This window comes from Sander vitreus, chromosome 18, assembly GCF_031162955.1.
Source record: "Sander vitreus isolate 19-12246 chromosome 18, sanVit1, whole genome shotgun sequence".
Classification (NCBI taxonomy): domain Eukaryota; kingdom Metazoa; phylum Chordata; class Actinopteri; order Perciformes; family Percidae; genus Sander; species Sander vitreus.
The window spans coordinates 11,386,503-11,413,443 of NC_135872.1; the positions used below are offsets into that span (position 1 = coordinate 11,386,503).

The following is a 26,941-nucleotide window of genomic DNA, read 5'->3' on the forward strand; positions in this document are numbered from 1 at the left end:
ATACTATAACTTTTATGACATATTATACTATGACTTTTTTCACATTTCAATGATACTAAACTATCACATTTTTATGTCTTTTTGTGACATACTATACTATGACTTTTTATGACATTCTATTACTATTCATATTTTTTACATTTTTATGACATACAATACTTGTTATGATAGACTATACATGTTTATGACATACTATACTATGACTTTTTATGACATACTGTACTATACCTATTTATGACATATTATACTATGACATACTATACTATAACTTTTGTGACTTTTGTATACTATGACTTTTTATCAGTTTTTACGACATATACTATGACTTTTTTCACATATGACACACTATACTATGTAAGGGATAATGTAGAGCGAGGCGGTTGTTATAGAAAATACAACCCCGACAGGGTGATCAGGACCCCCACACAAGGCGAACGGGTCTTGAATCAGCCTTGAATGAAGCCATGTAATAAGACTTTTTAATGATATACTATAGTGTGACTTTTTATAACATACCATAGCATAACTTTTTTTTCATGACGAACTATACCATGACCTTTTATATAACACTTACCATAACCCAACTGCTCTGCAGCATCTTTCGTTAAAGCTCCCCATTATGGTAAATACCCATGGCTTAAACTCTAAACCTTGGGTTTGTAGTATAAGATGTTTTTTTTATTTGTAGTCTCCAAGCTCAGATAATCACTTACATTATCTTGTTAGTTACTTTGTAGTTCTGGAGAAGCTTCATCAAGACTATTTTCAGTATTACTTCCCATAATTAGTAAACTGTTCTTGATGTGTCCAATTGATGGAATTCCCCTTTAACTGTGAAACATACCTATAATAATAAGAAAAGTGTGTGTGCAATTGTGTATGTGACAATCTGAATTACATAGAAAAGAATATCCGAGCAAGCATTAAACCACTTCAATGTCTAGTAGGAAATTATACATACTTTAATGCCAATATGATAGGTTTATTTTCCAATCAAGTAAAACATTTAAGACATATTTAAAAACCCAATCCAAGATTCACAGAAATAAAAAGGCAGTACACTTACATTGGGGCTAAAATAATGAGTGATATGCACATAGAAGAACATTTTTCCCCATTCAAAAGCAATCAGTGCTCGGCTCTAGACATACTCCAGGGAAGGAGAGCCCAGAAGACACCCTCTGGCCACGATGCAGAAAGTAAAAACATTAACAAACGTGAGAAATGTGAGGTTATTAGTCAATACAAGGAGGTATCTGCATTTTAAACTGTTTGGATGTATAGGTCCTTTCGAGGTCCGATGTTCCAGTATGATTTCATGTACATAAACACAACATCAGACATAATACAGTTCAGTTAAAAAAATAAACATCATAAATGATCATCCCCTAGAATACATTGTTTTTCCAGACAAGGCAAAGCACAGAGCAGCTGTCAAAGGCAACAAACCTACTTACGTAACAACCACATGAGGGAGCACTGAGACTGGCTGCTGAGGTTTTCCTGTCTGGCATAATGGCATATTACATCCTGTCTGTCTCCAGAGGCTGTTGATACATTGTAATGGATAATTCAGGTTTTTTGTCTACGTTTTATAGGCCTAAATGTGATTTTTATATCCATCTTGGGTTTTGGGGTAGTCTTTGGACCATGAGTGCATGGTTTCATTTTAGCCATTTATCGTTAAGCATTTCAAAATGTAGATGCTGCTAACACAATTGTTCCTTCAATCACATTATATTAGTTGATATAATTATAATTTCATTAGGATTAAGTCAAATGAAAACCTCAAATTAAGTGAGTTTGAATTTTTAAAATAAACTGAATGTTTAAATGTTCCTGTAAGGTTTAAGAAAAGGCCAATAAAACCCTTTTTAAATTGAACTGGATTATCTCGAAAATACAGTGCCACAGAGATTAAAGCAAAAATTTGAGATTTTGGAAAATATACTGTACTTGTATACTATTCCAGCAGCTGGTTAGCTTAGCAAAAAGATTGGAAGCAGGGGAAACAGCTAGCTTGGCTCTGTACAAGCCAAGGGTAAGTTTGCCTATTAACATCTCAAAAGCTCACTAATTAAACAAGATATAACATTTTCACTAATTAAAATGTTACATTCACTAGTTTGCTAACACATTCACTATTTTTAAAACTTCAGACAGAGCAAAGCTAGCTGTTCCCCTTTGCTTACAGTCTTTGTTCTAAGATAAGATAAGATAAGATAAGACAACCAGCTGCTCGCTGTAGCCATATATTTAAACCGACAAAAGTGAGACCGGTATCGATCATCTCATCTAACTCTCCACCAGAAAGCAAGTAAGCATTTCCTAACATGTTGAAGTATTCATTTAACATTTGGAGATACATGGTTTTCACTGGATAGCAACAAATCCAGCCCAATTTTAAATATACTTTTTGTGTCCAAGTGAAACCAGAACTTTCCATTTCTTTTCCAGAGGTAAGAGAACCTCATTTAAAATCCCAATGACATTTGTAACTTTTCTAATTACTAAAAATACAGCCTTGGAACACAGCCTTTCTCAACAGTATGTTGTGTGGCTCACTTCATATGTTTAGATAAGGACGGTCGTTTTTGAAAAACTATCTAATATCGTTGTTTATTCCAATCTGTATATATCTTTTAGCAGCCTTTAGCTAAGACAATTTCCCATAAACCCTGGACATTCGCATGCTAGCATCAAAAGACGAGTCCATGTGCGAGTCAAGGGTTCACGGCCAGCTCAGCTCATTTTAGACAGCAGAGATTACAACTGGAAAGTAGAAAAAATTATATAGTAGTATAATTAGTAGTAACTATAATAGTGAGTTTTATGGATATGGACGAAATCAAGTTACGATGACAATACCCATGCTGCCCCGCTTGTAGTTTTTCCTATGAGAACTGTAGTTTTTACTATGCTTAAAGTAATCGTTAAACTTTGTTAAAGTCACATTGCCAAGTTTAGTGTTCCTATGAAAGGAACACTAAATAAGAAATTGCATTGAATGAAGCCTCTTAACTTTTAACTACTCATATGCTAGTCTCGTATTGCCAGACCTACTTTCACAGCGCTCCATTAGAGGGTCTGGCTAGTCCACACAACATTCCGAGATTAGAGAAAAACGTGCTCTGGTTTATTGGCATTTCCTTAAACCAATCATAATCGTCTTGGGCGGCGCTAAGAGCCAGACACAATGACGGTGCCTCTGCAAAATAGCCTCAGGAAGGAACTTGTTTTGGTAGAACGTGTACGTTCAAAAGTTGTTTGAGTCGTTCAACAGAAAACTCAGATTCGACAGATAGTCTAGCTAGCTGTTTCGATTCACCCTGCAGAGATCTGAGGAGCAGTTAACCATAGCCCTTATAAATCGACGGAGTTTAGAATGCCAACACAAAGAAAGCAGAAGGTGAGGGACATCCGGCCGAAAATGAGGGACATCCGGCAGAATTACCGGCGGCACCTGAACAATCCCGGAAATGAAACGATATAGACAACGCGTACACAAACGCATGGTGGCTGCCTTGCGTATCCTGGGTCCGTTCACTCTGTCGACTCATAAAATGAACGCACCGCGGTTAAACAGCAAGTATACAGTATGTCGGGCTTTACAGAAGCTCAAGGAACAGAGGCTAGCTTGGATGTGATCTTGTGACCTTGACTCTCTATTGTTTGGCAAAACTAAATAAACAGTAGACCACAAAATCCTGAATTATCCCTGACTCATTGCTTGTGTTGTCTAGTGTTTGCATGATTCAAAACTTAAGACAAGTGGGAATATTAATAACATGATTCTACCAATTTGTTATCCTACATGCAGCCTTGACAAACCGCTATGATAACCATTTCATTATTATTAGGTTATTCTCTTGTATGAGAGGGTTTTCTTGGCTGTGTTGAATACTGAACAGGACAATAAACAAGAGATCAATCAGTAGTTACATTGATTGGAAGAAAATATAAAGCTACTAACAACAATAATATCACTATGCTTTACTGTGGTTGTGTATTTTGTTCATAACTGGCATAAACAAGCTTTCAGTTCCATATGTAGGCCAACTGAAACATAGTGATTCTCTCAGCTGAGTGTTAACAGTAATACTACAGCCATTATGCAAAATCAATCTTTGATCTCATGCGTTAGTTTTTTTAAAAGAACTTTTAACAATATTCATCTTCATTACGCCTATGCGATGTCACCGTTAGTACAAAATCTACTGATTTAATGTTAACTGTTAGCAATGCCGCTCTAAATTACAAATATAGTTTGCAACAAGAAGGGGATTCATCTCCAAACCACACAACTTCTGATTATCTGAGGCTGTAAAAATGGTTGACAAAGGCCATTACCATGGAGCCCAAAAAGAGGAAAATATCTATTTGGTAATAGGGTCAGACAAACAAAACAGAGATAGGCACTCCTTGTGCGAAGTACAATCCTATTCTTCTCCACCTTAAGCCCATCACATGAAGTGGTTACAAAAATGGTTATGATAAAATACTTAAAAACAGTCCATGTCTTTTCAAAATGTGTTCACACTGAAATGTTAAATATTTCATATTTAACACGTCTATAGCTAGCCCAACAAACTGAGGTAAACCCACATGCTGTCTGCAGCTAAGTGATGAGTGTATACTGACGGTATAACACAGAGCTGGCAGAAAAACTTCACCCTGGATGTGTGAGACAAACTCGCCCGTTCTGAAAACTTGTGGATACCCTTTAAAAAAGGGGCTTTGATTGTAAGATATTTGGAGTCACGAGTGACGAGCCATTTCAGGGCTGATTCATTGAAAATGTGGTGTGACTCTAGTGCGACAAGTGGCAATTCAATGAACAAACAACTGCATGAAGGAGGTAGAGGGGGTCTGGGAGGAGGTAAGGAGTTTGTGGAGGAACAGCGCATATGAGGTAGGCTTTTGCTGTAAACAAAATAAAAAGTTTTGCAGTAAAAGAAAAAAGTAACTCATCAAATCTGGGAAGGAAGACCAGGGAGTCTGTGGCAACACTAGGGAACTTCTCACACAACACCTCAGTACAATAGAGACCTACAGTTAATCATACAAGCTCATCAAAAAATATACAAGACAAAAGGAAATGCACAACTATGTATAACTCAAGAGGTAGTTGCTAATATCAGTACATGAACTGGTTACATACGTCTCTTTACCATTGCTTAACAGTTTGTTGAGTCATTCAGTGGATGATTCCCAAAAGAATAAAATACACTTTTTTTGGTTAATTCCCTGAGAACAGTTCATCATCCTGAGAGGAATTGTGTGTAAAACTGTACAAATACATCATACAAAAAGATGTTGTTTCCATAAAGATTTGAGCATGGGCTGTGCTCCTTATGTGGTTTGGTCTTTCACTTTTTTCTGTCATGCTGCATTGTTGAGATTTGATTTTCTTTTTTTTTAACGCACACACACATTCAAAAAGCTGTACATTAAAAAAAAATAACTGCAGTGTTGCGCTTTCAGCAATAAGTCCCTCTTATTGTGAAAGAGCGAGGATAACAAACACTTCAGCAAGTCTAAACTTTAAATGCCTTCAAAAAATAAAGCCAAACTCTTTGGTATAGAAATATACCAAAAACAGTTGGTTGTCTACTTAGAGCTTTTAAAAACACACAAGCTAGTTTGATATCATCATACAAAGTTATTTGATTTGTCAGAACATTAAGATACAACTCCAAAGCGACCCGACATGAACTTTGTGAGGAGTCGACTTCAGATAAGCTCTTTTCACATTCAATATGGTCAGAGAAGAGTTGTAAGGTCACAAATAAGTGCTACTAAAGCCATGCTTGGGATTCAAGTTATACCATTAGCAGCACTCTTTCTCTCTCTCTCTCTCTCTCCCTCTCCCTCTCTCTCTTCAGTGAGTCTGAAGAAGCAGCAGCAGCAGCGACGGCCTCCCATCCCAAAGAGGACTGAGCATTACCTGGCTGGTGCTAACTAACAACTGGTAGGCACAGATGGAAGAGGAACAGGTGGTTGGATCGTACTGCAACACAGCTATGAGAGCAAACAGCTTGGCGTTCTGTGACATTCTTTTCCAAGAGGAAGTATTGGTGAGGTATTAAATAAGTAGAGCAGCTGTGATGACACTGTAATGGTCTGCACCTTTAATCGAACAAGGTGAGTCTTTGTGCTGGGTCAGAGGTGACTGCTGACTATTTGAACTAATGAAGAAGGCGTGGCGTCATTTTCTTTTTTTTTTTTAAAAGGTCAGTTTGATTTGTCATGGATGAAAACAGTTAAATAGAGAGCAAGTTACGAGTTTTCACACAACAACAAAGTATCCCATGCAATATACAGGGCTATTCACCTATGTCAGAGCCGATTCCTTATATATGCATTACTTAAAGTTAATATAATTTTAATTATATTAATTATGATAACTGTGACTTTACATATATTAATGACTTATACTATGATTTATAAACTGTAATGTTATTTTCAACTAATTATGCAACAACCAAAATGTCTAATGATCAAAACTAAACTATGATCTAACTGGATTATATGATAGTCTTATCTAAAATGGTCTATCTCTAATAACAGGAAACTGAAACGTTATTAGTGTTGACTCGCACCTGGAGCAGAGGCCAGTCTGACAGTTATGCTTTCTTTCAGAGCATGCACAACACACACATACAAGCACACACGTTCCTGTTTCCTCTCTCAGTCTTGCAAAAACACACATGCTCACTCTGTGACAATCAGTTGGTCCAGTCTATTTCATGTAAGAGAGAGGTTTGTTGCGAGTGTTTCCAGATTATAGAGAATTTCTTTTTAGCAGCTCACCGTCGTTTTAAAAATTCCCTCTGGAATCCATAAAGTTTCCCTCAAGATCTTCATAAGCCAAGCTAACAATCCTATGGGTCTGGATTATTGCTTAGAGGGTTCTGAGCTTTTAAAAGTCCTCTTCTAATCCTTTTTAAAATCTACCGTGTGTGCCAAAAGGATGCAACATGATTTTAGAAATGATTAAGCTTACAGGATATAAATTTGTGGCTTTAAAATCGACAACATCTGTAAAGAAAAAACATTCGAAATGGCCAACACTTAGGTCCAAGGAGAGAAAAGAACAAGATTCATACCACGTTGTTTCACTCTTGAGCTGCACTGATTGAAACAAGTCATTCCCTGCAGTCACCATTCCAGCGGTGGTTTCCATAGCTGCACAAGATGACTGCAAGTCAGTCACACACATTCACAAACGTCCGTACCCCATTGATCGTTGCCATAGCTGCGCTGGTTAGAAAAATAAAAATAAAATAAACAGTAAAGAAATCAAGACCTCCCATTTTTTTCACAGGTGTGAGGTAGATGAGGGGGGGGCTTCAGGTATCCTTGATTGAGGGGAGACATGAGGGTCAGGAGTTTGCGGTGAAAGGTTCACCTCTATGGGCTGTCTTCAGGATTTCCTCCACCTCTGGATCCGGGGGCCGCGGTGTGTGTGGGGCTCCTCGGGGGAAGAGGAGGAGCCCTCCAGGGGAGACGAGGCGGCACGCTCCTCCTCCTCTGGGGGGCAGAGGTAGGGCCCGGTCCCTGGGCTGAAGGCCGAGGTAGACGCATGTTGGTCCTGAGAGCCTGTGGCGGGCGCCAGCGCCTTGTGGGGACACTGAGCCACCATGTGCGTGATGCTCTGGCAGTAGTGGCATTTCTTTGGCTGGGGGGGCAGGCCACACTCCTTGGCATGGTGATCCAGACCTCCACAGTTATAACAGCTGCCGGGGATGGAGGAGACAAGGATGAAAGACAAGAAACACGGGGTGATGACAAACATATCCAAGAGCAACAAAAAGTAGAAACCCTCATCACATTAGGTTTTTACGTTTCTTGTTTCATGCAACACAACTCAAAGTTTTAAAAGTGACATTGTAGCAGAAAAATGTAACTATCCTTTTTTTTAACTAAATAAATACATGACTCAAAGGCTACGTTCACACCGCAAGTCTTAATGCTTAATTCAGATTTTTTGCTCAGATCCGATTTTTTGTTTGGCTGTTCACATTACCTTTTAAAAAGTGGTCTATATCAGATTCCAGTGTTTCGAACTGACCGGCATGCGCAAAAGAACAATGGCATCAGAAGTAGCAAGCTGTTGCACTAAAGTTAGGGAGGTTATGGAGGAAGTAAGCATTTTCGCTTTTATTTCAAAATGTTTGTGTAATGGCAGCCGAACATTAATGAGCAGGTGCTGAGGAGGAGACGGTTACGGTATGATCCTTCTAGTTTTGATTGAATTGAAGTATCTTCCCATACACTAATTAGGTCTAACACCTCACTCACCCTCCATTGACTTGCTCCATCACTGTTCACTGTTGTAAAAGTCGCATTAAATCCGCCTTGGTTGTTCACACTGCGGCCGCATTGAAAAGAATCAGACCTGGGTCTGATTCAGGACCACATATGAAAGTGGTCTAAATCTGATTTGAAAAAATCTGATCTGAGCAATATTTGAGTGTTCACACTACTTCTGAAGAAGTCTGACCTGGTCACTTGACCCCAAAAAAAAAAATCAGATTTGGGCTACTTTTGCCTGCAGTCTGAACGTAGCCAAAAAAATAGAAATACACAGTATATCCTCATAAAACATCACCACTGTGGAGTTGAAATGCCGGCTCCAAGTAGGATTCACCACTAGATGGCAGTAGGAAACAGGATATTGCTCTGGATCAAATGTGAGAAGCCCTCTGTGGTATGCCAAACTACACTGTGTTATTAAATTTGACAAGAAGCAATTGGGTGCTGAAAGAGTTAGAATTAAAAAAGAAAATATTTCATCCCATCAGGTATGCCACAGACGGCTTTTGCTCTTTTAGGCGTTATATGCTCGTATTTCAGGCTTGATGTCACTTTACAGGGTTCAATGTCTTTGTTATTGCTAATCTGCTGTGCAATGCTCCACAATGTTTTGAAATAGGGCACCTGGGTAGCTCACCTGGTAGAGCGTGCAACCATATACAGAGGCTCAGTTATCAACGCAGCGGCCGCAGGTTCGGATGCGGACCTGCGGCCCTTTGCTGCATGTCATTCCCCCCCCTCTCTCTCTCTCTCTCCCCTTTCAAGTCTAAGCTGTCCTGTCAAAAATAAAGGCCTAAAAATGCCCACCAAAAAAGAAAAAAAAATATAAAATATTTCTCTAACACATCTGTTTCACAGTGATTTTAATTGAAAAATACTGCTAAACACAGTTTGGTTTTCTTTATGTAAAAGCTGAAAGCAGCAGTAGCTCATGAAACAATGGTTCACTATCAGGGTTTTAAATACATCCAGTTTGACAGCCAATTAACAAAACGAGCATGGACACACAGTGAAACAGTATGTTAGCAAATTTCTGCCACTTCATAAGAAAACAAATCATGCCAGGTTTTTCTAAAGAAGTCTGTTTCAGTCTTCATTGCTTTGGAACATGGGCTGAATTATTTCCAGAGAGCATTTAACATCCATGGATGGATGGATGGATGGATATTTCTTTGATGCATTTCTACAATGCTTCCTAATTACAGTAAAACCTGGGGAATATATCATAAATAAATCCAGTTTAAACACAACCTGGATTCAATAGCGTAATTTCAATTAACAGCCATAACCATAAAAACAACAATACAGCAACTCCAATGGTACCAACAATTATGTATTAACCTGTAGTAGAATTAGGGTTATATTTTGTAGTTTATTATATTAAAGAAAATGATTCAGAAATCATTTAAATTCATGTGTCAGATTATGCAGTTATAAAACAAACAGCTTAATCTCAGCTAAATTGACCTAAAGGTTTTAAAAAGAAAAACAACGTTGTTTCAGAAATACAATTACATGTTTATTAGCAATAAAAAAGTTGTCATTTCTAAAGCTTTTTCTTCTAAAGATTAAATAATGTATTCTGTAAAACTTTTTTTTTTTTTTTTTAAAGTAATTGTTTTTGATACCTTGTATTTATGGTGATTCATAAATCACATGACCAATTGATGAACTATATTGTCTATAAAGAAACAGGAAATAACTTCTGATACCACCCTAATGAACAAGGTAGATGAAAACATTTGGGGAATAACGCATGGTATACCAGAGAACAGTTGTAATGTGCAGTGTGTTTCATTTTGATGGAGACATTTTCTGGCAGTGGTTTTGTTTTTGCACAGCTTTCATAATAACTGTCTTCACTTATTATTTCCACATAAGCTGAATATTTCGACACCAGTCTTAAATTAAACACCTTAAGAGAGCTGAAAACCACAGAGCAGTAACAAAAAAAAGGACTAGGACTACTCAACAATGGTTAGTTGCATAACAGAGTGACCAGCAGGGGTCAGTCAGAGCAGCATGACTGCCACAGGAGCCGCTGGCACTGAGCAAGACACAAGTTGACATCACAGACATCTACCTGCCATCTCTGAATCCAATACTGCCTTGCTACCACCTTAGTAGAAGGTAGAGACACTTGACCTAACACTGGATCAATTACCCCAAATAAACTGAATTATTCAGCTGTGTAAAACAATCAGGGAGGCTTCTCTCCCAGATACTGTTTCCTCCTTTCTAACAAAAGCTTTTCTTTTCACACCTTAAAAAAAAACGTGACGATGCAGGGTTGTTCCACTATAGCAGCTGTGGCGCAGAAACAAAAAGAGTGGCAGAGCTCGACTTTCTAATATAAATGCAGCCTTGTAGTCATGTCGTGCCTCCCCACATCAGATACTACACATACTCGGTTCTGCCTGGCAGCGTTAGCTATACATCGTTCTCTGTCAATAGGAGGACAGGCAAAACAGCCTCTTCTGCTTAAACCACCAGGCGTTTTCAAGGAGCTCCATATCGCTCCCTCTGACAGATATTAGCAAAGCACCCTTCAGTATTTTACTGAGGACAAAACAATTGATTGAGCTACTGCCGCATTGAGATGCATTGAGATGCATATAAGCCCCATCCATCCCTGTGCTAATGCCGTCTCTACTGTAAAAGCTGGCAAATTGATTTAAAATATTGGCAAAGGAAGGCAAAGTGCCCTATTCAATTCCTTATTATGGTGCACAATAACCATAGCAACAGGCATGTACTCGGGCAGATTGAATAGATTTAATCTATAATCTCAGCCCACTCAGAAATAGCTCACTGCTGTGAGATGTACATATAACATATGTCTCCTTCTACTATAGAAGCCCTGCTTTCCAAATGCAAGCTGGCAACACTCACATATATTCAGCTTTTGTTGGATGAAGCCAAGACTGATGCGTATGAATCATTAAATTCCTGCAGACACAAAAAACATAAAAAAAATAAAAATAAAAAAAAAAAATAAAAAAACTTTCCTTTTTTTCATTTCCATGTTTCTTAAATTTTATCATACTCACCGGTCTCCCTTTGGTTTGCGTTTCTGGAGTGGGACCTTCCCTTTAGGTCTTCTCTCGCTGCCTGCGCAGGGTCCCCCACCAGGTCCGGTCACCCGCAGGGACTCCAGGCCCTTACAGGACTTCTTATAGGTGAACTCCACCTGCTCACCCTCCTTTAAGCTGCGGAAGCCCTCCATCACCAGTTTGCTCTGTTGGGAGAAAAAAGCAATTATCCATTTAAAGGTGGCAGGCACTAATAGCTCAATGAATTCTTTGCAAAAATGATAATGCCTGCAATACACAAGGGTCTGTATTTAAGTCAGGGGTGCCCAGTTTGTTGCATACACTAAAAGAACAATTCAAGTTAGTCCTCATGTATATACTGTAGTGGTATCAAGATGTACTTCACCATGACTGGTTCTCCTTGTATTTCTTAACCTTGAATAAACTGTTACCTGACCAAGTCTATGTTTTACACATGAATGGTCTCCGATAAGCAGGTGAAAGGTAAAGAGCCTCTGTCTTGAGCAGAAAAGGTAATATTTTTTAATGAAAAGACACAATTTAATGTCTTAGTTCTTAATTTCTGTCTGCAAAGCATAAAGCTCAGCATTAATGTTTTTCAAGTACACACCCATCACAGCTAATTTAACACTTAAATATTTAGCAGTTGCCTGAGAGCATTATCAGGTACCCGATCAACACTTTTCATCTCTAAATAATTGTCGCAGAACAATCAAAACTTATGAAGACATGTGGGTGGTTACTGTGGGGAATTGTACGCACTGCTGCATAAAGTAGAACACAATGTACACAGAAAGTCATCATTCAAACATGGTAGATTGACTGTATGTGGTTTGGACCAACTGCCATGACAGTCTGTGCACAGAGAGACTTATCTCACAAGCGTCCTTGCTTTTCTCCCTTTATCTACTTTTCGCAGAAGCACCACTTCCTATTCCTTCAGCAAAGAGAAAAGACAAGTACATTGCACCAATGCAATCATTTTCTCCCAGCACACCCACCATCCATCTTATCTACATGATCGGCATTATTGATTTAGTTAATACATAACCACTGGACAATGATTTATTTCTTGTTGATCGATCAAACAGAACGGACGACTGATAGGCACTGTATCCGTGACCTTCATGAATCGCAGCGAGCCCTGCAGATCTCAGTATAGGCAAACACCCACCCACATGAGCACGCAGTGTGCAGAGCTAACCTACTACTATACATCCAGGCCTATAAATAACACGCAGGCTATCTGTAGATCACGGATGTGAAGGAGAAAATGGCAGAAAAAGGAACAAATGATCAGAGGGAATCAAATGTGAACCTGTACAGGAAGGAGAGAAAATGTGCTCAGCGGCATTTTTTTTTCCATCTCTGTGTCAATGCCTGCAGTAACTGGAAGCTAAAGGTGCTCTATAGGTTGTCTATTAGTGGATATATATATATATATATATATATATATATATATATATATATATATATATATATATATATATATATATATATATATATATATATATGTAAGAGAGTAAAAAGGTGGAAGTGTATAAAGCAGTGAGACAAGACAAAGTGACAAAAGATGTGTGAATTAATTGCAGAGTATTATCAAAGAATACTGTCTGAGTTCACTGCACTCTGATGGATATCTATCATACCCGTACAATGAAATAAAGATAAAAGTGTAAGATTGGAATAAATCAGGGATTACATAAGAAAGGAAAAATTCATTAGAAGACATTCTGTTTCATTGTATGCTTCTTAAAAACAAGTATGTTGAGAATAAAATTGGAAAAAAAAAAAAGGTAAATTGTTTAAGCCATGTTTCATTACGAAGCTCTTAATTTGTTAAACATAATTTAAAATAAAAACAATATAAAAAGTAAAAGGAGTAAAACAGTAATGAAAGAATTATCTTCGTCAATTAGTACAGCTTAGAAAAAAATGGCTTTTAGACAAATGTCACAACAGCATCTTCATTACCGTCTCACTGCAACATTTTTATTCAAAAACTTTAAACTCTCATAATGTGGAATAAGACTTCTACGTAATGCACAAAAAGCTTTTCAGAATATTAAAATGTATTAATATCTATTTATTTATATTAAATTAATCCGTTTTAGGTTATCTTAAAAAGGAAGTTTTCATTCAATTCCATTTTTAAAACATTTTGACAACTGAAAATTAGATTTTGTATGTATTAGCTTTAAACCTAACTTTAACTTTATACATAAAACATTTTGTATGAAAGAAACCTAATACACAAAAATTACTTTTGATTAAAAGGAAAATAGGTTAATACAATTTATTATTTTCTGTCTGAACTAACACTTTGCTACTGTAGATGTTTATGAAGGGCCAGTATGGACATTTAGAATTTCAAAAATCCTTATGTATTTTAGAGAATTTTAAACTACTGTGTATATTTGGATTTTTACATTAATAGTTTTGTTAGTTATAGTTTTTAGTCCATTTATCTTGAGTAAAAAGGAGTAGCTACAAATGGTATCAAATTCAAAAGGCACACCACATATATCACACTGACTCAATCAAAGCAACCACAAGGAACAAAATAGTGGTTCAGAACAACTGTGCCTTGTGCCTTAAAAATCTTCCAAATGACCGAAAGGGATTCCTGCAGCAGGAATCAGCAGAAAGTGAATAAAAAATGGTGCCCATCCCCCACAAAACAAAACGGATTCTGAATAATGATGAATAATCATCCACTCGTCTCTAGACCGGGTGGCACATGAGCCTTTCCTGTTCCTCTCCTGTCTTCAGTCTACAGGCAGCATGTCTCTCCAGGTCAAAGTTGAGTGGTTTGTCTCAGCACCCTACCCCCTCTTCAACCCTGTCAATGCCCACAATGCACCAGTGAGGAAACCACACAACCTCTTTTGTTCTGCAGAAATGCAGGAAAACACACACACGTCCTCCATATAAGACGTGGTATCACACTCATGCCTTCATGCCTCAGATCATTTCTGAAGCAGGGGCTTGCAACAGCTCAGTCTCTGCACAATTATGTAATAAAACTCAGCATGTGGATTTACATGTGTGTGTGTGTGTGTGTGTGTGTGTGTGTGTGTGTGTGTGTGTGTGTGTGTGTGTGTGTGTGTGTGTGCATGTGTGTTCACAAATCAGAACCTGTAACCCGAGTCCCGTCCTCTCGAGTGACCTGGCGGGTGTCCTGACCCGTTTCAGTTTACGCACAGAGGTCAGGAAAGGGCACGGCCAAGGAGAGGGAACGAGAGAACGTCAGAGAGGGAGAGAGGGAGAGAGGGAGAACACAAAATGGAGGAGTGGCCTGGAGCAGGGGGGGAGGTGGATGAGGGAGGGAGTTTGGAGGAGGAGGGGAGGGGGTTGATGGAAATGCCTCCAGCGCATTCTGTTCAGCTCCAATGGAGGAGCAACTCCTGATCAGTGGCTGGACCTGGGGGGAGCCCAGGAACAAAACCCCCATTAGATCAGGAGCCCCACAGGTCAGCAGCAGAAATCCGTGGGTCAGTGGCATAACCATCCCAGCACCACCCCCTGCCCGACTGGTGGACCACACCAGCTCTCATCCCTTTAACTCAGAGCCACCAGCAGCTATTGTCACCCTAAAAAGAAAGCTGAAGAAACTGAGCCAACAAAATGGATACCGACATACTCTAAAATGGCTTGATTATGCTTACGAGCTTCCTTATATGTAATATATATCTTCCTATGGCTCGGTTTGTGTGTGTATGTGTGTGTGTGTGTGTGTGTGTGTGTGTGTGTGTGTGTGTGTGTGTGTGCGTGTGTGTGTGTGTGTGTGTGTGTGTGTGTGTGTGCGTGTGTGTGTGTGTGTGGGAAGAAGCCAGCGATCAATAACGGACTCCAACATCATGGATAGAAATAGCCCTCCTTTTCATCAGCCAGGACCTCGTCATCACCAGGCCCAACAATCAATACAGGAAGTTGTAACGTGAGGGGATGGGGAAGCGCAGAGAGGAGACCCACCATCCTCCACCAGCCTCTCTCTGTGGTGACCACCGGCTATGGAATGGCTAATTACGGGATGCTTTAAATCAGAGGTGGCCCACGCAGAGCCGCACACTGGATCGTACTCGTATTGAGAGGAAAGAGGGGGGGTGAGCGTGAGGGAGATGGCGGTCTCCATGTGGCATGGTGCCATTAAGTAGCTTTTTACACACAGGAAATGCTAAGTGGACAAAGCTGGGCCAGATCAGCTCAGATGGACATAACCCAACAGGACGCATGTAAACCAAAGAAGAAAGGGAAGAGATAAAAAAAAAGGAGCGAGAAAGCTGGACGAAAGAGGAGGGGGAAAAAAAGAACACACAAATATGCTGACAAAAACCACCAACAGAGCCGCTCCTATGACGCTGACACCCCAGTCCTCCTCAACACGTTGTCATTAGCGGCCCTGACCCTTGAACCCTCCCCAAGCCCCATCAAACACTTAAAAGCCTTCATGTTTTCCCCTGCCTCAAATTAACAACATCCAACACCCCCGATTATGACTGGGGCAAATATTTGATCTGAGGGAGGAAGCACTAGATCATCTTGCTACGTTTATCAGCACGAGACGGGAAATGAACCTCGCTGAGGTGACTGGTGATAAAACACACAGCCTGCTAATAACTGGAGCTATTCAGAACAGAAGCACACTTATGAATCTGTTTTTACACAAATGGTTGTGTTGTGACACTTATACTCATAGGAAATTATGAATGGCAAAACAATACTTATATATATATATATATATATATATATATAAGTATATATGTATATATATATATATATATATATATATATATATATATATATATATATATATATATATATATATATATATATATATAAACTTGAGTAGTTTGAGAATAAAAAGGTTCTTATTAAACATTCTTTTCTACTAAGTCAAGTCAAGTCAAGTCAGCTTTATTGTCAGATGTGCTATACATGCATGATGTACGGCACAAATGAAATTTCAGTCCTCTCGGACCTATATTCTATATAAATAGAAAAGACATAGAATAAACAATCAACAATTTAACATGACCATGACATGCATTCACCATGATGCATAGCATAACTCAGACCTATTGTTTCAAATATTGACTGTTTGTCTTTAAGTTTAAGTTGTATGAACAATATTAGTATAACACATTCAATTAAAATCATTATATAATGGATGCTGTTGTTGCCAAAATATACAGAAGCAAAAAGCAGCAGCTAGTTTTTCTTCTGTATATTTTGACACTGAATTTAACCTAGTTGTATTAGCATGATGCATGTCAAACGTCACTGACGTGGGATAACGCTTATTAGTTGATTTGCTCGCTTATGACGAAGATATTAACAGATTAATATGATCAAAGTAGGTCTATCTACCGTGTTTTTCAGAGAAAAGGTGCAAAGGTATTTTATCTCTTTCTCCACCTTTTCAAATTCAAACTCAATTTCCAAATATACTCTGGTCCCTGCTTTCCTAAATGTCACAATTTGATGCTTTTCTTTTTCATATAAAATAGTAAATTAAATATATTTGGCTTGTTTTGGTTGGTCAGGTTAAAAAAAACTACTGGAATAGGTCACTTAAAAGAAAAGAAAAAAACGATTAATAAAGAAAATAACCCGCAGAATAATCGAAAATGAAAAGAATCGCTAGTTGCAGCTCTATTATTTTGTTGCTGTAATGGATACGTTCTTTATTCTGCTAAGAAATTAAACAGACAAAAAAAAGCCTCTTTCAAACACAGATCTTGTTTGCATTATTTATGTTTTATTGTTGTCTGTTTAGATGTTTTAAAACAAATGAAATAAACAAATACCCAACACTGTGAAGGCGTTTTTTGGGGGGATTTCAGGTGAACTGCGTCTTGTTTTAGCCCTGCTCTGCTTTCTACTCCGCCACCTTTCCAATTACCAATCATCTCCGCTGTATATGGCCAGCTCCTCAAAAGGAAGTCACATGACTAGTCTTTCTTCTTCTTTTGCGTTTTTTGATGAGGGTGGGTTGGTGGAGGGGGGGGGGGGGGGGGTTTTGCAGTGTGGCTGCAGGAGAGACAAAGCCTGATACTGGCTATCTGGAGGCAGAGATGGGTGGGGCCTGCATGCCAAACGGTGACACGGACCAGAGGTTAATCTCACTAGGGGCCCACTTTAACCTCGCTACACAAAACACACACACACACACACACACACTCTCGCGCGCACGCACACACACACACATTCAAAACCTCAAACATCTTACAACGGTTCACATGTAGGCACAACCTGGTGGTGGAGAGCAGAAAGTAAGAACCACACACACACTCACGGGGGCTCCATAAATTGAACACACACTCTGGAGGCTTTAGGAGAATAGCAGCAGCAGCAGCAAACTGTTCAACATTTCAAACTGATTACCGACAAAGGGCAAGCAGCCCCCCACCTCACGGCCACACACCCCCTCACCCCACCCAACCCTCCTGCCTTTTTGTCTTTAAAGAAATTCCTCTTTTTAAAAGAATGCCTGAGAAGAGAGCACACCCCCCCACCCCACTATGTCCCAGCAGGAACTTACACACACAGTTACACGCAGAAAAACACTCAGTCCAGGTAGAGAAGGGGTTGACAAACAGAGATAATGAAAATGTTTTGTGTGTGGAATCACTAAGCAGAAAGGTAAAGTGGGCAAAGAAGCTTAATTACCCCCCCCCCCCACACACACACACACACCTTCCAAAAGGAAGTGATCAGATAGGAGCCCTGATGAAGAGGCCTCCCAGTAAGCAAACTCGTGGTCGGGCAGGGACCCTCTCGCTGACTCACACACACACAATCTCACCCTCCCTCTCTTAACTCCTGCTCTTTCACTCACTCGTCTTTTTCCAACATCTTGCTCATGTTTTTCTCCTCGACTACCACTAGCAGCCCCCCACCCTCCCCCTGCACCACCACCCCTCACTAACACTTATTTTCCCAGATCCCTCCTTTTTCCTTCTCCTAGGAAATCTCCTCCTCTTTCTCCTGTCCTCATGCTCCCTCTTCCTCTCTCCATCGTTATTATCTCTACCTCTCTTCTCTCTCGTGCATATAGGGAAATAGTTGTGTAGGAATAAATCTGAAATCTCTCCACTATTTCTAGTAACTGACAGCTAAACTTGTATCATAAATGCAGAAAACATTGCATGACCTTTTAGTCAAGCCACAATCTCTTTCAATAGCTTGTACAATAAAGGCCTGTTATTTATGCATCAAAGATTTCACAGATTCCCCATACTTATCATTAAAAATATAAATTTCAGATATATGTCCAAAGGTCTTCAGGCTGACAGCAGAGACACAGAGAGAGAGGAACCGGGAACAGAGACTCTTTAATGAGAGTGTACAGTATATGCAAATACTGGAGTGTTTTGCATCCTGTATGACAATGTGCTTATGAATGCATATTGTCTGCTCTTTGTGCTAAATGACAGCTGTATTATTTTAAACACGTAGCTGGAAACACTGGGAGGGGGAAATGCACTAGTGTAAACATGATTCATTGTGTGCTAGATAATTCTTCTATTATAAAAAAGGTTTTAGTGGAACAATTCGCATTTTTTTTTTAGAACATGTAAAAATGCATCTAGCTACACATAATTTAAGAAAATCATTATCCAGAGTAGAAAGTGACAGTGATTAACTGCAACCATTTTCAAATCTACACCTTTATAATCCAAATACCTCACTAGATGGCATGCATTTGAAAAATATTCCCACAGACACCTATATGGCACCAGCTACCCTTTTCTATAGGTTACAAACTGCTGAGACAGACAGCATTTATTTGACTTCTGCTCAACTCTTCAGGCTGTTTTCTCAGACTACATCTTCCTTCTCAATTGCTGATCCCCTTCTAAAACCTTTCTGGCCAGCAGGGACATTGGCAATGCTGCAATATACACCTTCTCTCCTTTTCAAATATGCACTACAGTGCTCACATATCAAAAACTGGATCCACACACAAATAAAGGCTGAAAAGAAATATGAAACATTATTTGACATAGGCCTACACATGATAATCCATGCTATGACAATGGAGACAGATGGAGCAAAGGTCAACATATTGCACATAATTCACTTAAAATGTGAATGATTTTTTTAGCACCAAGTTTACAGTAGATTTCAACTTATTTTATTTCCAACAGAAAAATCTAAATTCATTTTTATCGTCAGTATAAGAGATCAAAAATAACTAACTTGATATAGATTAATGGTACCTTTATAATGAAAATAAGATGCAAATCACAAAATATATATAAAAAAATAACAAAATAAAGGGAGGATAATGCAACAGAAATGAAAGAGAAATGTTAAATATAGCAGTATTAAAGACCTCATTTCATCACTGCAAAGTGTCCCACTGGTGTACAGCTGAGGCACAACAAATAGGTTAACAAAATCTTCTTTTTTTCAGCAAACCATGCCAAACTCAGAGCTCCCACTTTCTATTTTAAAACTAGATGCAACTTAAAAAAAACAAACAACATATGATCAAAAGTTATTGAAGTTCCAAAAGAGTGGCATGATAAGGAAATAAATCAATTACCTTTATGAAACCATAATTTACAGATCTCAGTACTCCTAGTTTGCCTGATGAGTGGATTATTCACCACTGCTGACATCTGACCCATAATATGCCCCCCTCCCCTCTTGCCACCAGTTCAGCACTAACATCCCATGAGTCCACAATAAAAACACCTCTAGGGGAGGGTGTCACATGAAATGGCGAAAATGCCTCTCCTCATCCTTCTTCACAGAGTATTTTAAAGCAACTTTATAGGACCGTAAAAAAGGGCGATTAAACGTGAGGGAAAGAGAAGTTGAACGAAGGGAGACTCTTTGTGTGCTGCAGAATAAGTCGAAAACAAAGCCTCAGAACTGAACAATAAATCAACAGTAGCTATACATGCGGTGGAAACAGGCCAAATGTAAAGGGAGGTTTCGAATACATCCAAAAAACAACAGCAAAAGGAGCAAAACGCCTCCTAGAACAGCTCGAGGGTTCACAGTTTGACTTTTTAAAAACATGTTTTCCGACACGTTAGCTGGCTGCATATGAATCCAGCTCTGCTGTCCATTAGAGCCAAGTGTGAATCTAACCAGGTCATAGCCACACCACATTTCTTCCCTTCCCTTTACAGTGCAGAGGGAAGCGAGGGAGGGGACGGCTTGGACACATGTGGCTTAAAGAGGAAACTTAACGTTTTTTTTTTTGTTTGTTTTTTTCACAGTAACATGTTGGGCAATGCAAAACATCCGGGTGATACAATGTAGCTGGCGCTCTGAGAAGAAATAAAAGGGGGGCCTGCGGGGATCAAAATGGGATTTGAAGTGACAGTGAAATTGTTGGAAAATGAAATGCAACTAATCAATCATTCATCGCTTTAGAAAACCAAATCCGGATGAGGCCGGTGAGCACCATATCACTAGCCTACACCGCAGATGTTTACTCCTCCGTGGTTTACGGCGTCAACTTACTTGGTGGACGAAAACATCCAGAGGGGGGTCAACGGGGCTCTCTTCGCTGCTGGTCATTGAGATAAATCCAAAGCCCATCCGGACGTTGAACCATTTGCAGAAGCCCGATCCCGACAGGATCTGAGGTCGAGTCCGGTCCTCCTGCTCGGTGGACTTGGCGGGGTCTTCTCCGCCACCTTTACCCGGCCCTCCTGAAACACACAGGAAGCAAGTTACATCATATGACAGGCTCGGATACGTTACAGGACGGCTACTTCACTACGCGCATGAAGGTTTATATAATGGGCTCTGTTACTTAAAAAGAACTTCTTGGAGAAGCGTGGGGGGAATCCCCTTCACTAGCAAAGACGGGCTATGTGAAGTTCAGGGCCGGTAGAAATTCCCTACACTACTATTTTCCACATCACATAAGCGATCAGGGGGCGCGTGGTGCTGTTGATCCGGTGTGCATCAACGCATACATTCCCTCAAAAAGTTGTTTGTTACTCCCTGACAGATGATCGTCTCGGACTCGTGCACATGCATCTCAGTCGGTAACTTGTGGAGGATTTGTCTCGTGCATCTACAGCCCGCTCCTACAGTGGAGTCGCATGCTATAGGATCCAAAAAAAGGGCAGGTGTACACATGGTTCCTCGAGCTTTACCAGTGGGCAAAGTAGCATATACGCTCTAACAATGCATATCTTAATGCAGCGAAACGTGATAAGACATGGTGCTATAGGCTACAGGGGCGGTTCGGCTCGGGTTTGAGGTTTGGAACAACAATCACGTTGCACCTTGCCCCACCACTACCTCCTTCCCCGCGCGAGCAGATAGGGAGGAAAAACTAAGCAGAAAATAGAAAATAATTGCAGAATAACCTTCGGCCATGTTTCCCCGCGGACCCTCTGCGCCCAAGTTGCAATAGAGAAGCTTCCTCTGCGAAAACGGGCTGCGGTCGTCACCATTAATCCGACATCCTCGATCCCATCGGTCACTAATTTAGCTCGCATGGTACGGCGTGCTTTCTGCCTTTTGATATTTTTGTCATGTCTCTCTTTCTTCCCTTCAATCCCTTCCTCACTCTCACCACCTCTGCACTGCTGTACCTCTTTCTCTCTCTCTCTTTCTCTCTCTCTCTCTCTCTCTCTCTCTCTCTCTCTCGCTCTGCCTCCCTCTCTCTCTCTCCCTCTCTCTCTCCTTCACTCTCATTCGCTCTCGAGCTGGCTGTGCCCGTTCCCGTAGTGAGAACACGTGACTTTGTCAATTACATGCTTTCTTGCTGCTAATTCCTGCCCTTAGATTCAGGAAGAGGGGAATCGGACTCGCAACCACGAGCAGGATATACTCCAGTTGTGTTATTATAATACAATCAAGCCCTGTGTTAATAATAGCCTCGAACATACAGTAGATTGTACAGTTCATACTGTGTTTGTACTATTTATATACTGTGTTTTGTTGATGATAAAGCTGTCTGTAAGGGGTTGGTGTAGCTACAAAAGCTATTATACTCTGAGATTAGATTAGATGGGATTCAATTACATTTTAATGATTCCTTCGGGGGCAATTGGGTGGTCATAGCAGCAGGACAAAAGAAAACATGGAAAAAATATAAACAATGAGGCAAGAAATTAGCAAAAGCAACAACCGGTTTATGGGCTTTTAAAAAAAGATTATTATTATCAGGCATGAACATGCAGCACTTGTTTTTGTCATTCGTGCTTTATAAAATTGAAAACCAACATGTAAATAGATTTAAAAACAAAATATGAATATTAACTTGCAGGTTAGTTAGTTAGTTAGTTAGTTAGTTATATAGGCCTATGTACATAAGTGCCCAGCCCACATGGGCTTATAAAACACCAAAAATATTTACAAGGTTAACTTACCACAAAATCATAATACCAATAATATCACTTCTGTGGAGACACAGCACATAACAACGTTTTTCTATATCTTTGTCTTACCCTACACTAACACTGAACTCCAAGTCAGCAGTGGTGAACAATCTACTCATCAGGCAAACTAGCAGTACTAAGAACTGTAAATTATGGTTTCATAAATGTAATTTATTTATTTTCTTACCAGGCTACTCCTTTGGAACTTCAATAACTCTTGGATGGTATGGTTTTTTAGTGTTGTATCCGGCCTTAAAATAGAAAGTGGGACCTCTAAGTTTGGCATGTTTTTAAAGTCTGATTTATATTTCAGTTAAATAACCTCACATCTTTGTTACAGAAATAACCAACCACACATTGGAGACCGAAAATCCCTTTACCTGAGAGCAAAATAACTTGTAATAACAATGCAGAATAAAAAATGTAATGCTCATTTTCTATGCATAGAACATGTTTTTGAGCTCATGTTCCTCACATACGACCAGTTACCTCCCAGCATCATAGTGGGCACCAGAGGAGAGCTGAACTCACAGCTTTGGAATGTGACTGGAAAACCCAGAAAAACAAACCTGAAAACTGATGTGTTCACTTGTCAGTGTAGAAAATTAACCCTCAGGCCAACGGACACTTTGCAGAAGCTTTTCAGAGATACTTAAAGGGATGTACAAAGTGATGATTAAATGGTGAGTGCCTTGTGTTTGATTCTCCTCTGCATTACAAAATAATAAAGCTACAGCAAATGAAAGCTTGTGAAGACATTTCTTTTGCTCTGAGTGCGAACCAGTTTACTTTCAATACAAGTTTGGCATCACCAAGTGATCCTAATAAAGCAAAAAAACTAAACAACAAGAGACCCTTGATCTTCATATACATAACTTGTGTCCGATTGATACTTATTATGTTATTGATGCTTATTTTTTTGAGAAAAGCTATGCATTTACATCATAAAAATGCATGTCATTCCAACAAAAAACTAAACAAATGTGTAAAGCCTATTCCACAAAAGTAAAATCAAGTGTTTAAACTCGAATACAAGTCTCACTGCATATTCAAATTACACGTTATGTCCACCTATATGCGACAAACACTAAGTCTAATCATAAGCTGCGTTACTCAAGGCCACACAGCAGATCAATAACAACAAGCCTGAAAAATACTACGTCTATTGAGAAACTGCCCTTCTTATCTCACATCTACCCTGGTGGGGCGTTTCTCGAGGAAGTTATTCCCGGGTATGAGCAAAGAGGAAAACACGTTGGAGGAATGAAACAACAATAAGCCCATCTCCACCCACTAGGCCTAAAGAGCCCACCCTCTGGAATTCACAAGCTTTAACCCTACCCCCAATCCATCCATCTCAGCCCCAGCGCAAAGGCCTGTTTTGGAAGATGCTTGTAGAGGAGGCCTCTGCAGTGGCCATAGAATTACTGTTTGGGTCACAGGGTTGGATACCAGTGTCAGATGTTATCCACTCACTCATATCCTGACAGGACCTTTCTGATTAGGACAAGTCAGTGGAAATCCCCATAGTGCAGCTCACTGACGTGTGCAAGCTAATGGTGAGGAATAATTTAAATATGGGTGGCTTGGGTGTGCCTGTTAGTCAAAGGAAGCAACTGAAATACCAAAACAGAGATTAGTGGAGATTTAAAGGTACCTTAACTCAATGTGAACACCTTTAAATGGCTGAGAAAAATCTTGTTAATGTGAGCTGAAGGGGAAATATTAAATAAGGTGTTTTCAGGGGACAAAGTCCTTAATTAAAGCTTCACTTAAACACATAACTTCTTTTCTTTATATTAGTTGTTTGTTTTCTAATAAACACCAACTAGATATAATCCATGTACATTTTTATTGTCTTTATGCTACAGGATAAGATTGTTTTCAAACTTGTTTTAACTTCAGATCTTTTCCCCCACTTTTTATTTGTGGAATACAGCACGTGGACTAAAACAGACACTTTTCTTATGAAGTTTTGGAAAATAAAAGTTAGGGATCGACACCTTTGGTTTACATTGTTGTTTTTATAATTAACACTAAATAAAAGGCTTATTTAAGCCATCTTTTTGTTTGCCTTTATTGTTGAAAAGATTGTTTTTAAACTTCTCATAATTTTTTTTTTCTCCACTGTTGTGCGAGTGTGTGGAATAGCATCGAACAAAATGGCAACCTTTTATATAAACTTAGGGAACTCAGATGTGTAACATGGCCATTCCTTTTTAGATGATCTGAAGACACAAACATTAGATGTTTGTTTTAAAATGACCACCAACTAGAGGTCAAACATTTATTTATTTTATCATTCATTTGTTTTAGAATCACCACCAGGTACAAGTTATACTTTGGCTATACCTTTTTTATTCTGCAGGATAAGGTTGTTTCCAAACTTCAGACTTTACTTCAATCTTTTTTCCACATTTGTATTTGAGGAGAAATACATTTAAAGAGTAATTTTTCATATTAAGTTCCGCATAAAGTTAGGGAATTTGTATTTGTTACATAACCATTCACTAAGATGAACTAAAAATACAACTTGTTGGGTTTATTTATTAGTTGTTTATCTTATAATCAAAATACTTAAAGTCAACCTTTGGCTACCTTTTTATTTGCCCTAATGCTGCTAGTTTGAGCTTCAGATCAATCTTTTTTACACATGCATATTTGTAGAAAAGAGTAGCATGCATAAACAAACAGAGCAACTTTTCTTATGAAGTTCTGCAAAAAGTTAGAGAACTCAAATGTCTATGAATTGGCCTATTTCTAAGATCCAGTTAAAACGTCGTTATTTTGTGAAATGTATAAGCTTTGATAATAATGGCATGAAACATTGGTAAGGGTAAGCTATTTTGGCAAAGTTAAATATAAGATTTTGAAGTTTGATGTACAAAAAAAAAAACTGCTTGTATAAGAAAATGTTATCCACTTATGATTAAAACGTTATAATAGAAATGAGGTACATTACTTTTTGTAACTATAACAAGAACAGACTTGTGCAAACCCTTTCAAGGTGAAAATTTAGATTGCATGGAATTTAGATTTAGAATCAAGACAGTGTGTAAGTATTCTGGTTTGGTGTATTCATAACATTTGAATATATTTATAAAACACAACATATCAGACATTCATAGGCATATATAATGATGTTTTCACAGTCAGTCATAATCAAACTTGTGTATGCCAGATATGGGGTCTTTTAACTTAAAGACTTAAAAAAGAGAAAAGATTTATATATATATATATATATATATATATATATATATATATATATATATATATATACCCTTTCTAATAATGTAGGTGATTGTTTGCTGCAATGAACACCAACAGGAGGTCATACATTATATTTAAATACTATTTTCTTTTATTTATCTGTACATAAGATGGGTTTTTAAACCTATTCAAACAATCAACTCTTCAGAAAGAGCCATTAAAGGAAAGTGACTGCAAAATGAAATCAGTCTGAGATGTATAGGCAGTTAGTTATTTTGACCATAAGAGATAATTATATGAGCATTTAACCTCACAAGCATGAGCAGATTCCTGAGCTGTGTGAATCCCAACTTTCTGAGCAGACTTTGGACTCCATCACCCCAGCTAACCTCACCCAACCCCCACTGCTCACCCTGAAGGCTCCCAGAGGAAATTTGCTTTTACCCTGCTGCTGTCAATGCAGTTCAAAGGGTTCACTGGGTTGGTCTCTCCCTTTTCTCCTTTCTTTTTTAGTGAAGGTGTTATTTTTTTTGTCGTTTTCTTCATGCATTCCAGCCACCAATCCTTCACTTTTTTATATCCTGTGTAGGGAAGTGTAAACAGTGTTGGCAACGCATCTCCTCTCAGTTATTTTTCGAGAACTGGAGAGTATGAGCAAGAAAACGGTTTTTACACGTAAAGGGTGATTGTCCTTTTCATTTTTTTTTATTTTTTTTATTCATTTAAAATTGTAAACACAGACCAATATGGCTTAACTTAGTTTTAAATAACACTCTTGGAGATTTCTGCCTCTATATCTGTAAAAGAAGAAAACAATATTGTTTTCTATTTAAATGAAGTTCTTTATTGGGCTTGTCTATAGATTTCGTTAAGGGATATTTTGAATCAACGAAAAACATGACAAGTCTCACAAAAGCGCATTGATCTGTGCCATGTGCTCCATACTTGACCACCAAAGTAAACCAAAAACTTGTAGGACATGTTCTTCATTTCCTC

At 38.8% G+C, this 26,941-nt stretch overlaps 1 protein-coding gene across 2 annotated transcripts; it reads right to left on the minus strand.

Annotated features, from left to right (window-relative positions):
- Window positions 1–941: 941 nt before the first annotated feature.
- lin28b (lin-28 homolog B (C. elegans)) lies at window positions 942–21,973 on the minus strand. 2 transcript variants are annotated; one of them, XM_078275169.1, is made up of 5 exons: window positions 21,719–21,973; window positions 20,859–21,049; window positions 11,370–11,557; window positions 11,212–11,268; window positions 942–7,739 (listed from the first exon to the last, which is right to left on the minus strand). In XM_078275169.1, exons 1-5 carry the CDS (start codon window positions 21,726–21,728, stop codon window positions 7,427–7,429), a joined length of 759 nt encoding a protein of 252 aa, XP_078131295.1. In that variant the 5' UTR covers window positions 21,729–21,973; the 3' UTR covers window positions 942–7,426. The 2 variants fall into 2 exon arrangements, with proteins under 2 accessions (XP_078131295.1, XP_078131296.1); XM_078275170.1 differs by lacking the exon at window positions 11,212–11,268.
- Between the last annotated feature and the right edge of the window lie 4,968 nt (window positions 21,974–26,941).

Coding starts and splice junctions, on each gene's coding strand:
- lin28b (XM_078275169.1), bottom strand. Junction 11,558..20,858: donor TGGATGTTTTCGTCCACCAA/GTAAGTTGACGC, acceptor TTCTCCCAACAG/AGCAAACTGGTGATGGAGGG. Junction 11,269..11,369: donor CGCAAACCAAAGGGAGACCG/GTGAGTATGATA, acceptor TTGTGTCTGCAG/GAATTTAATGATTCATACGC.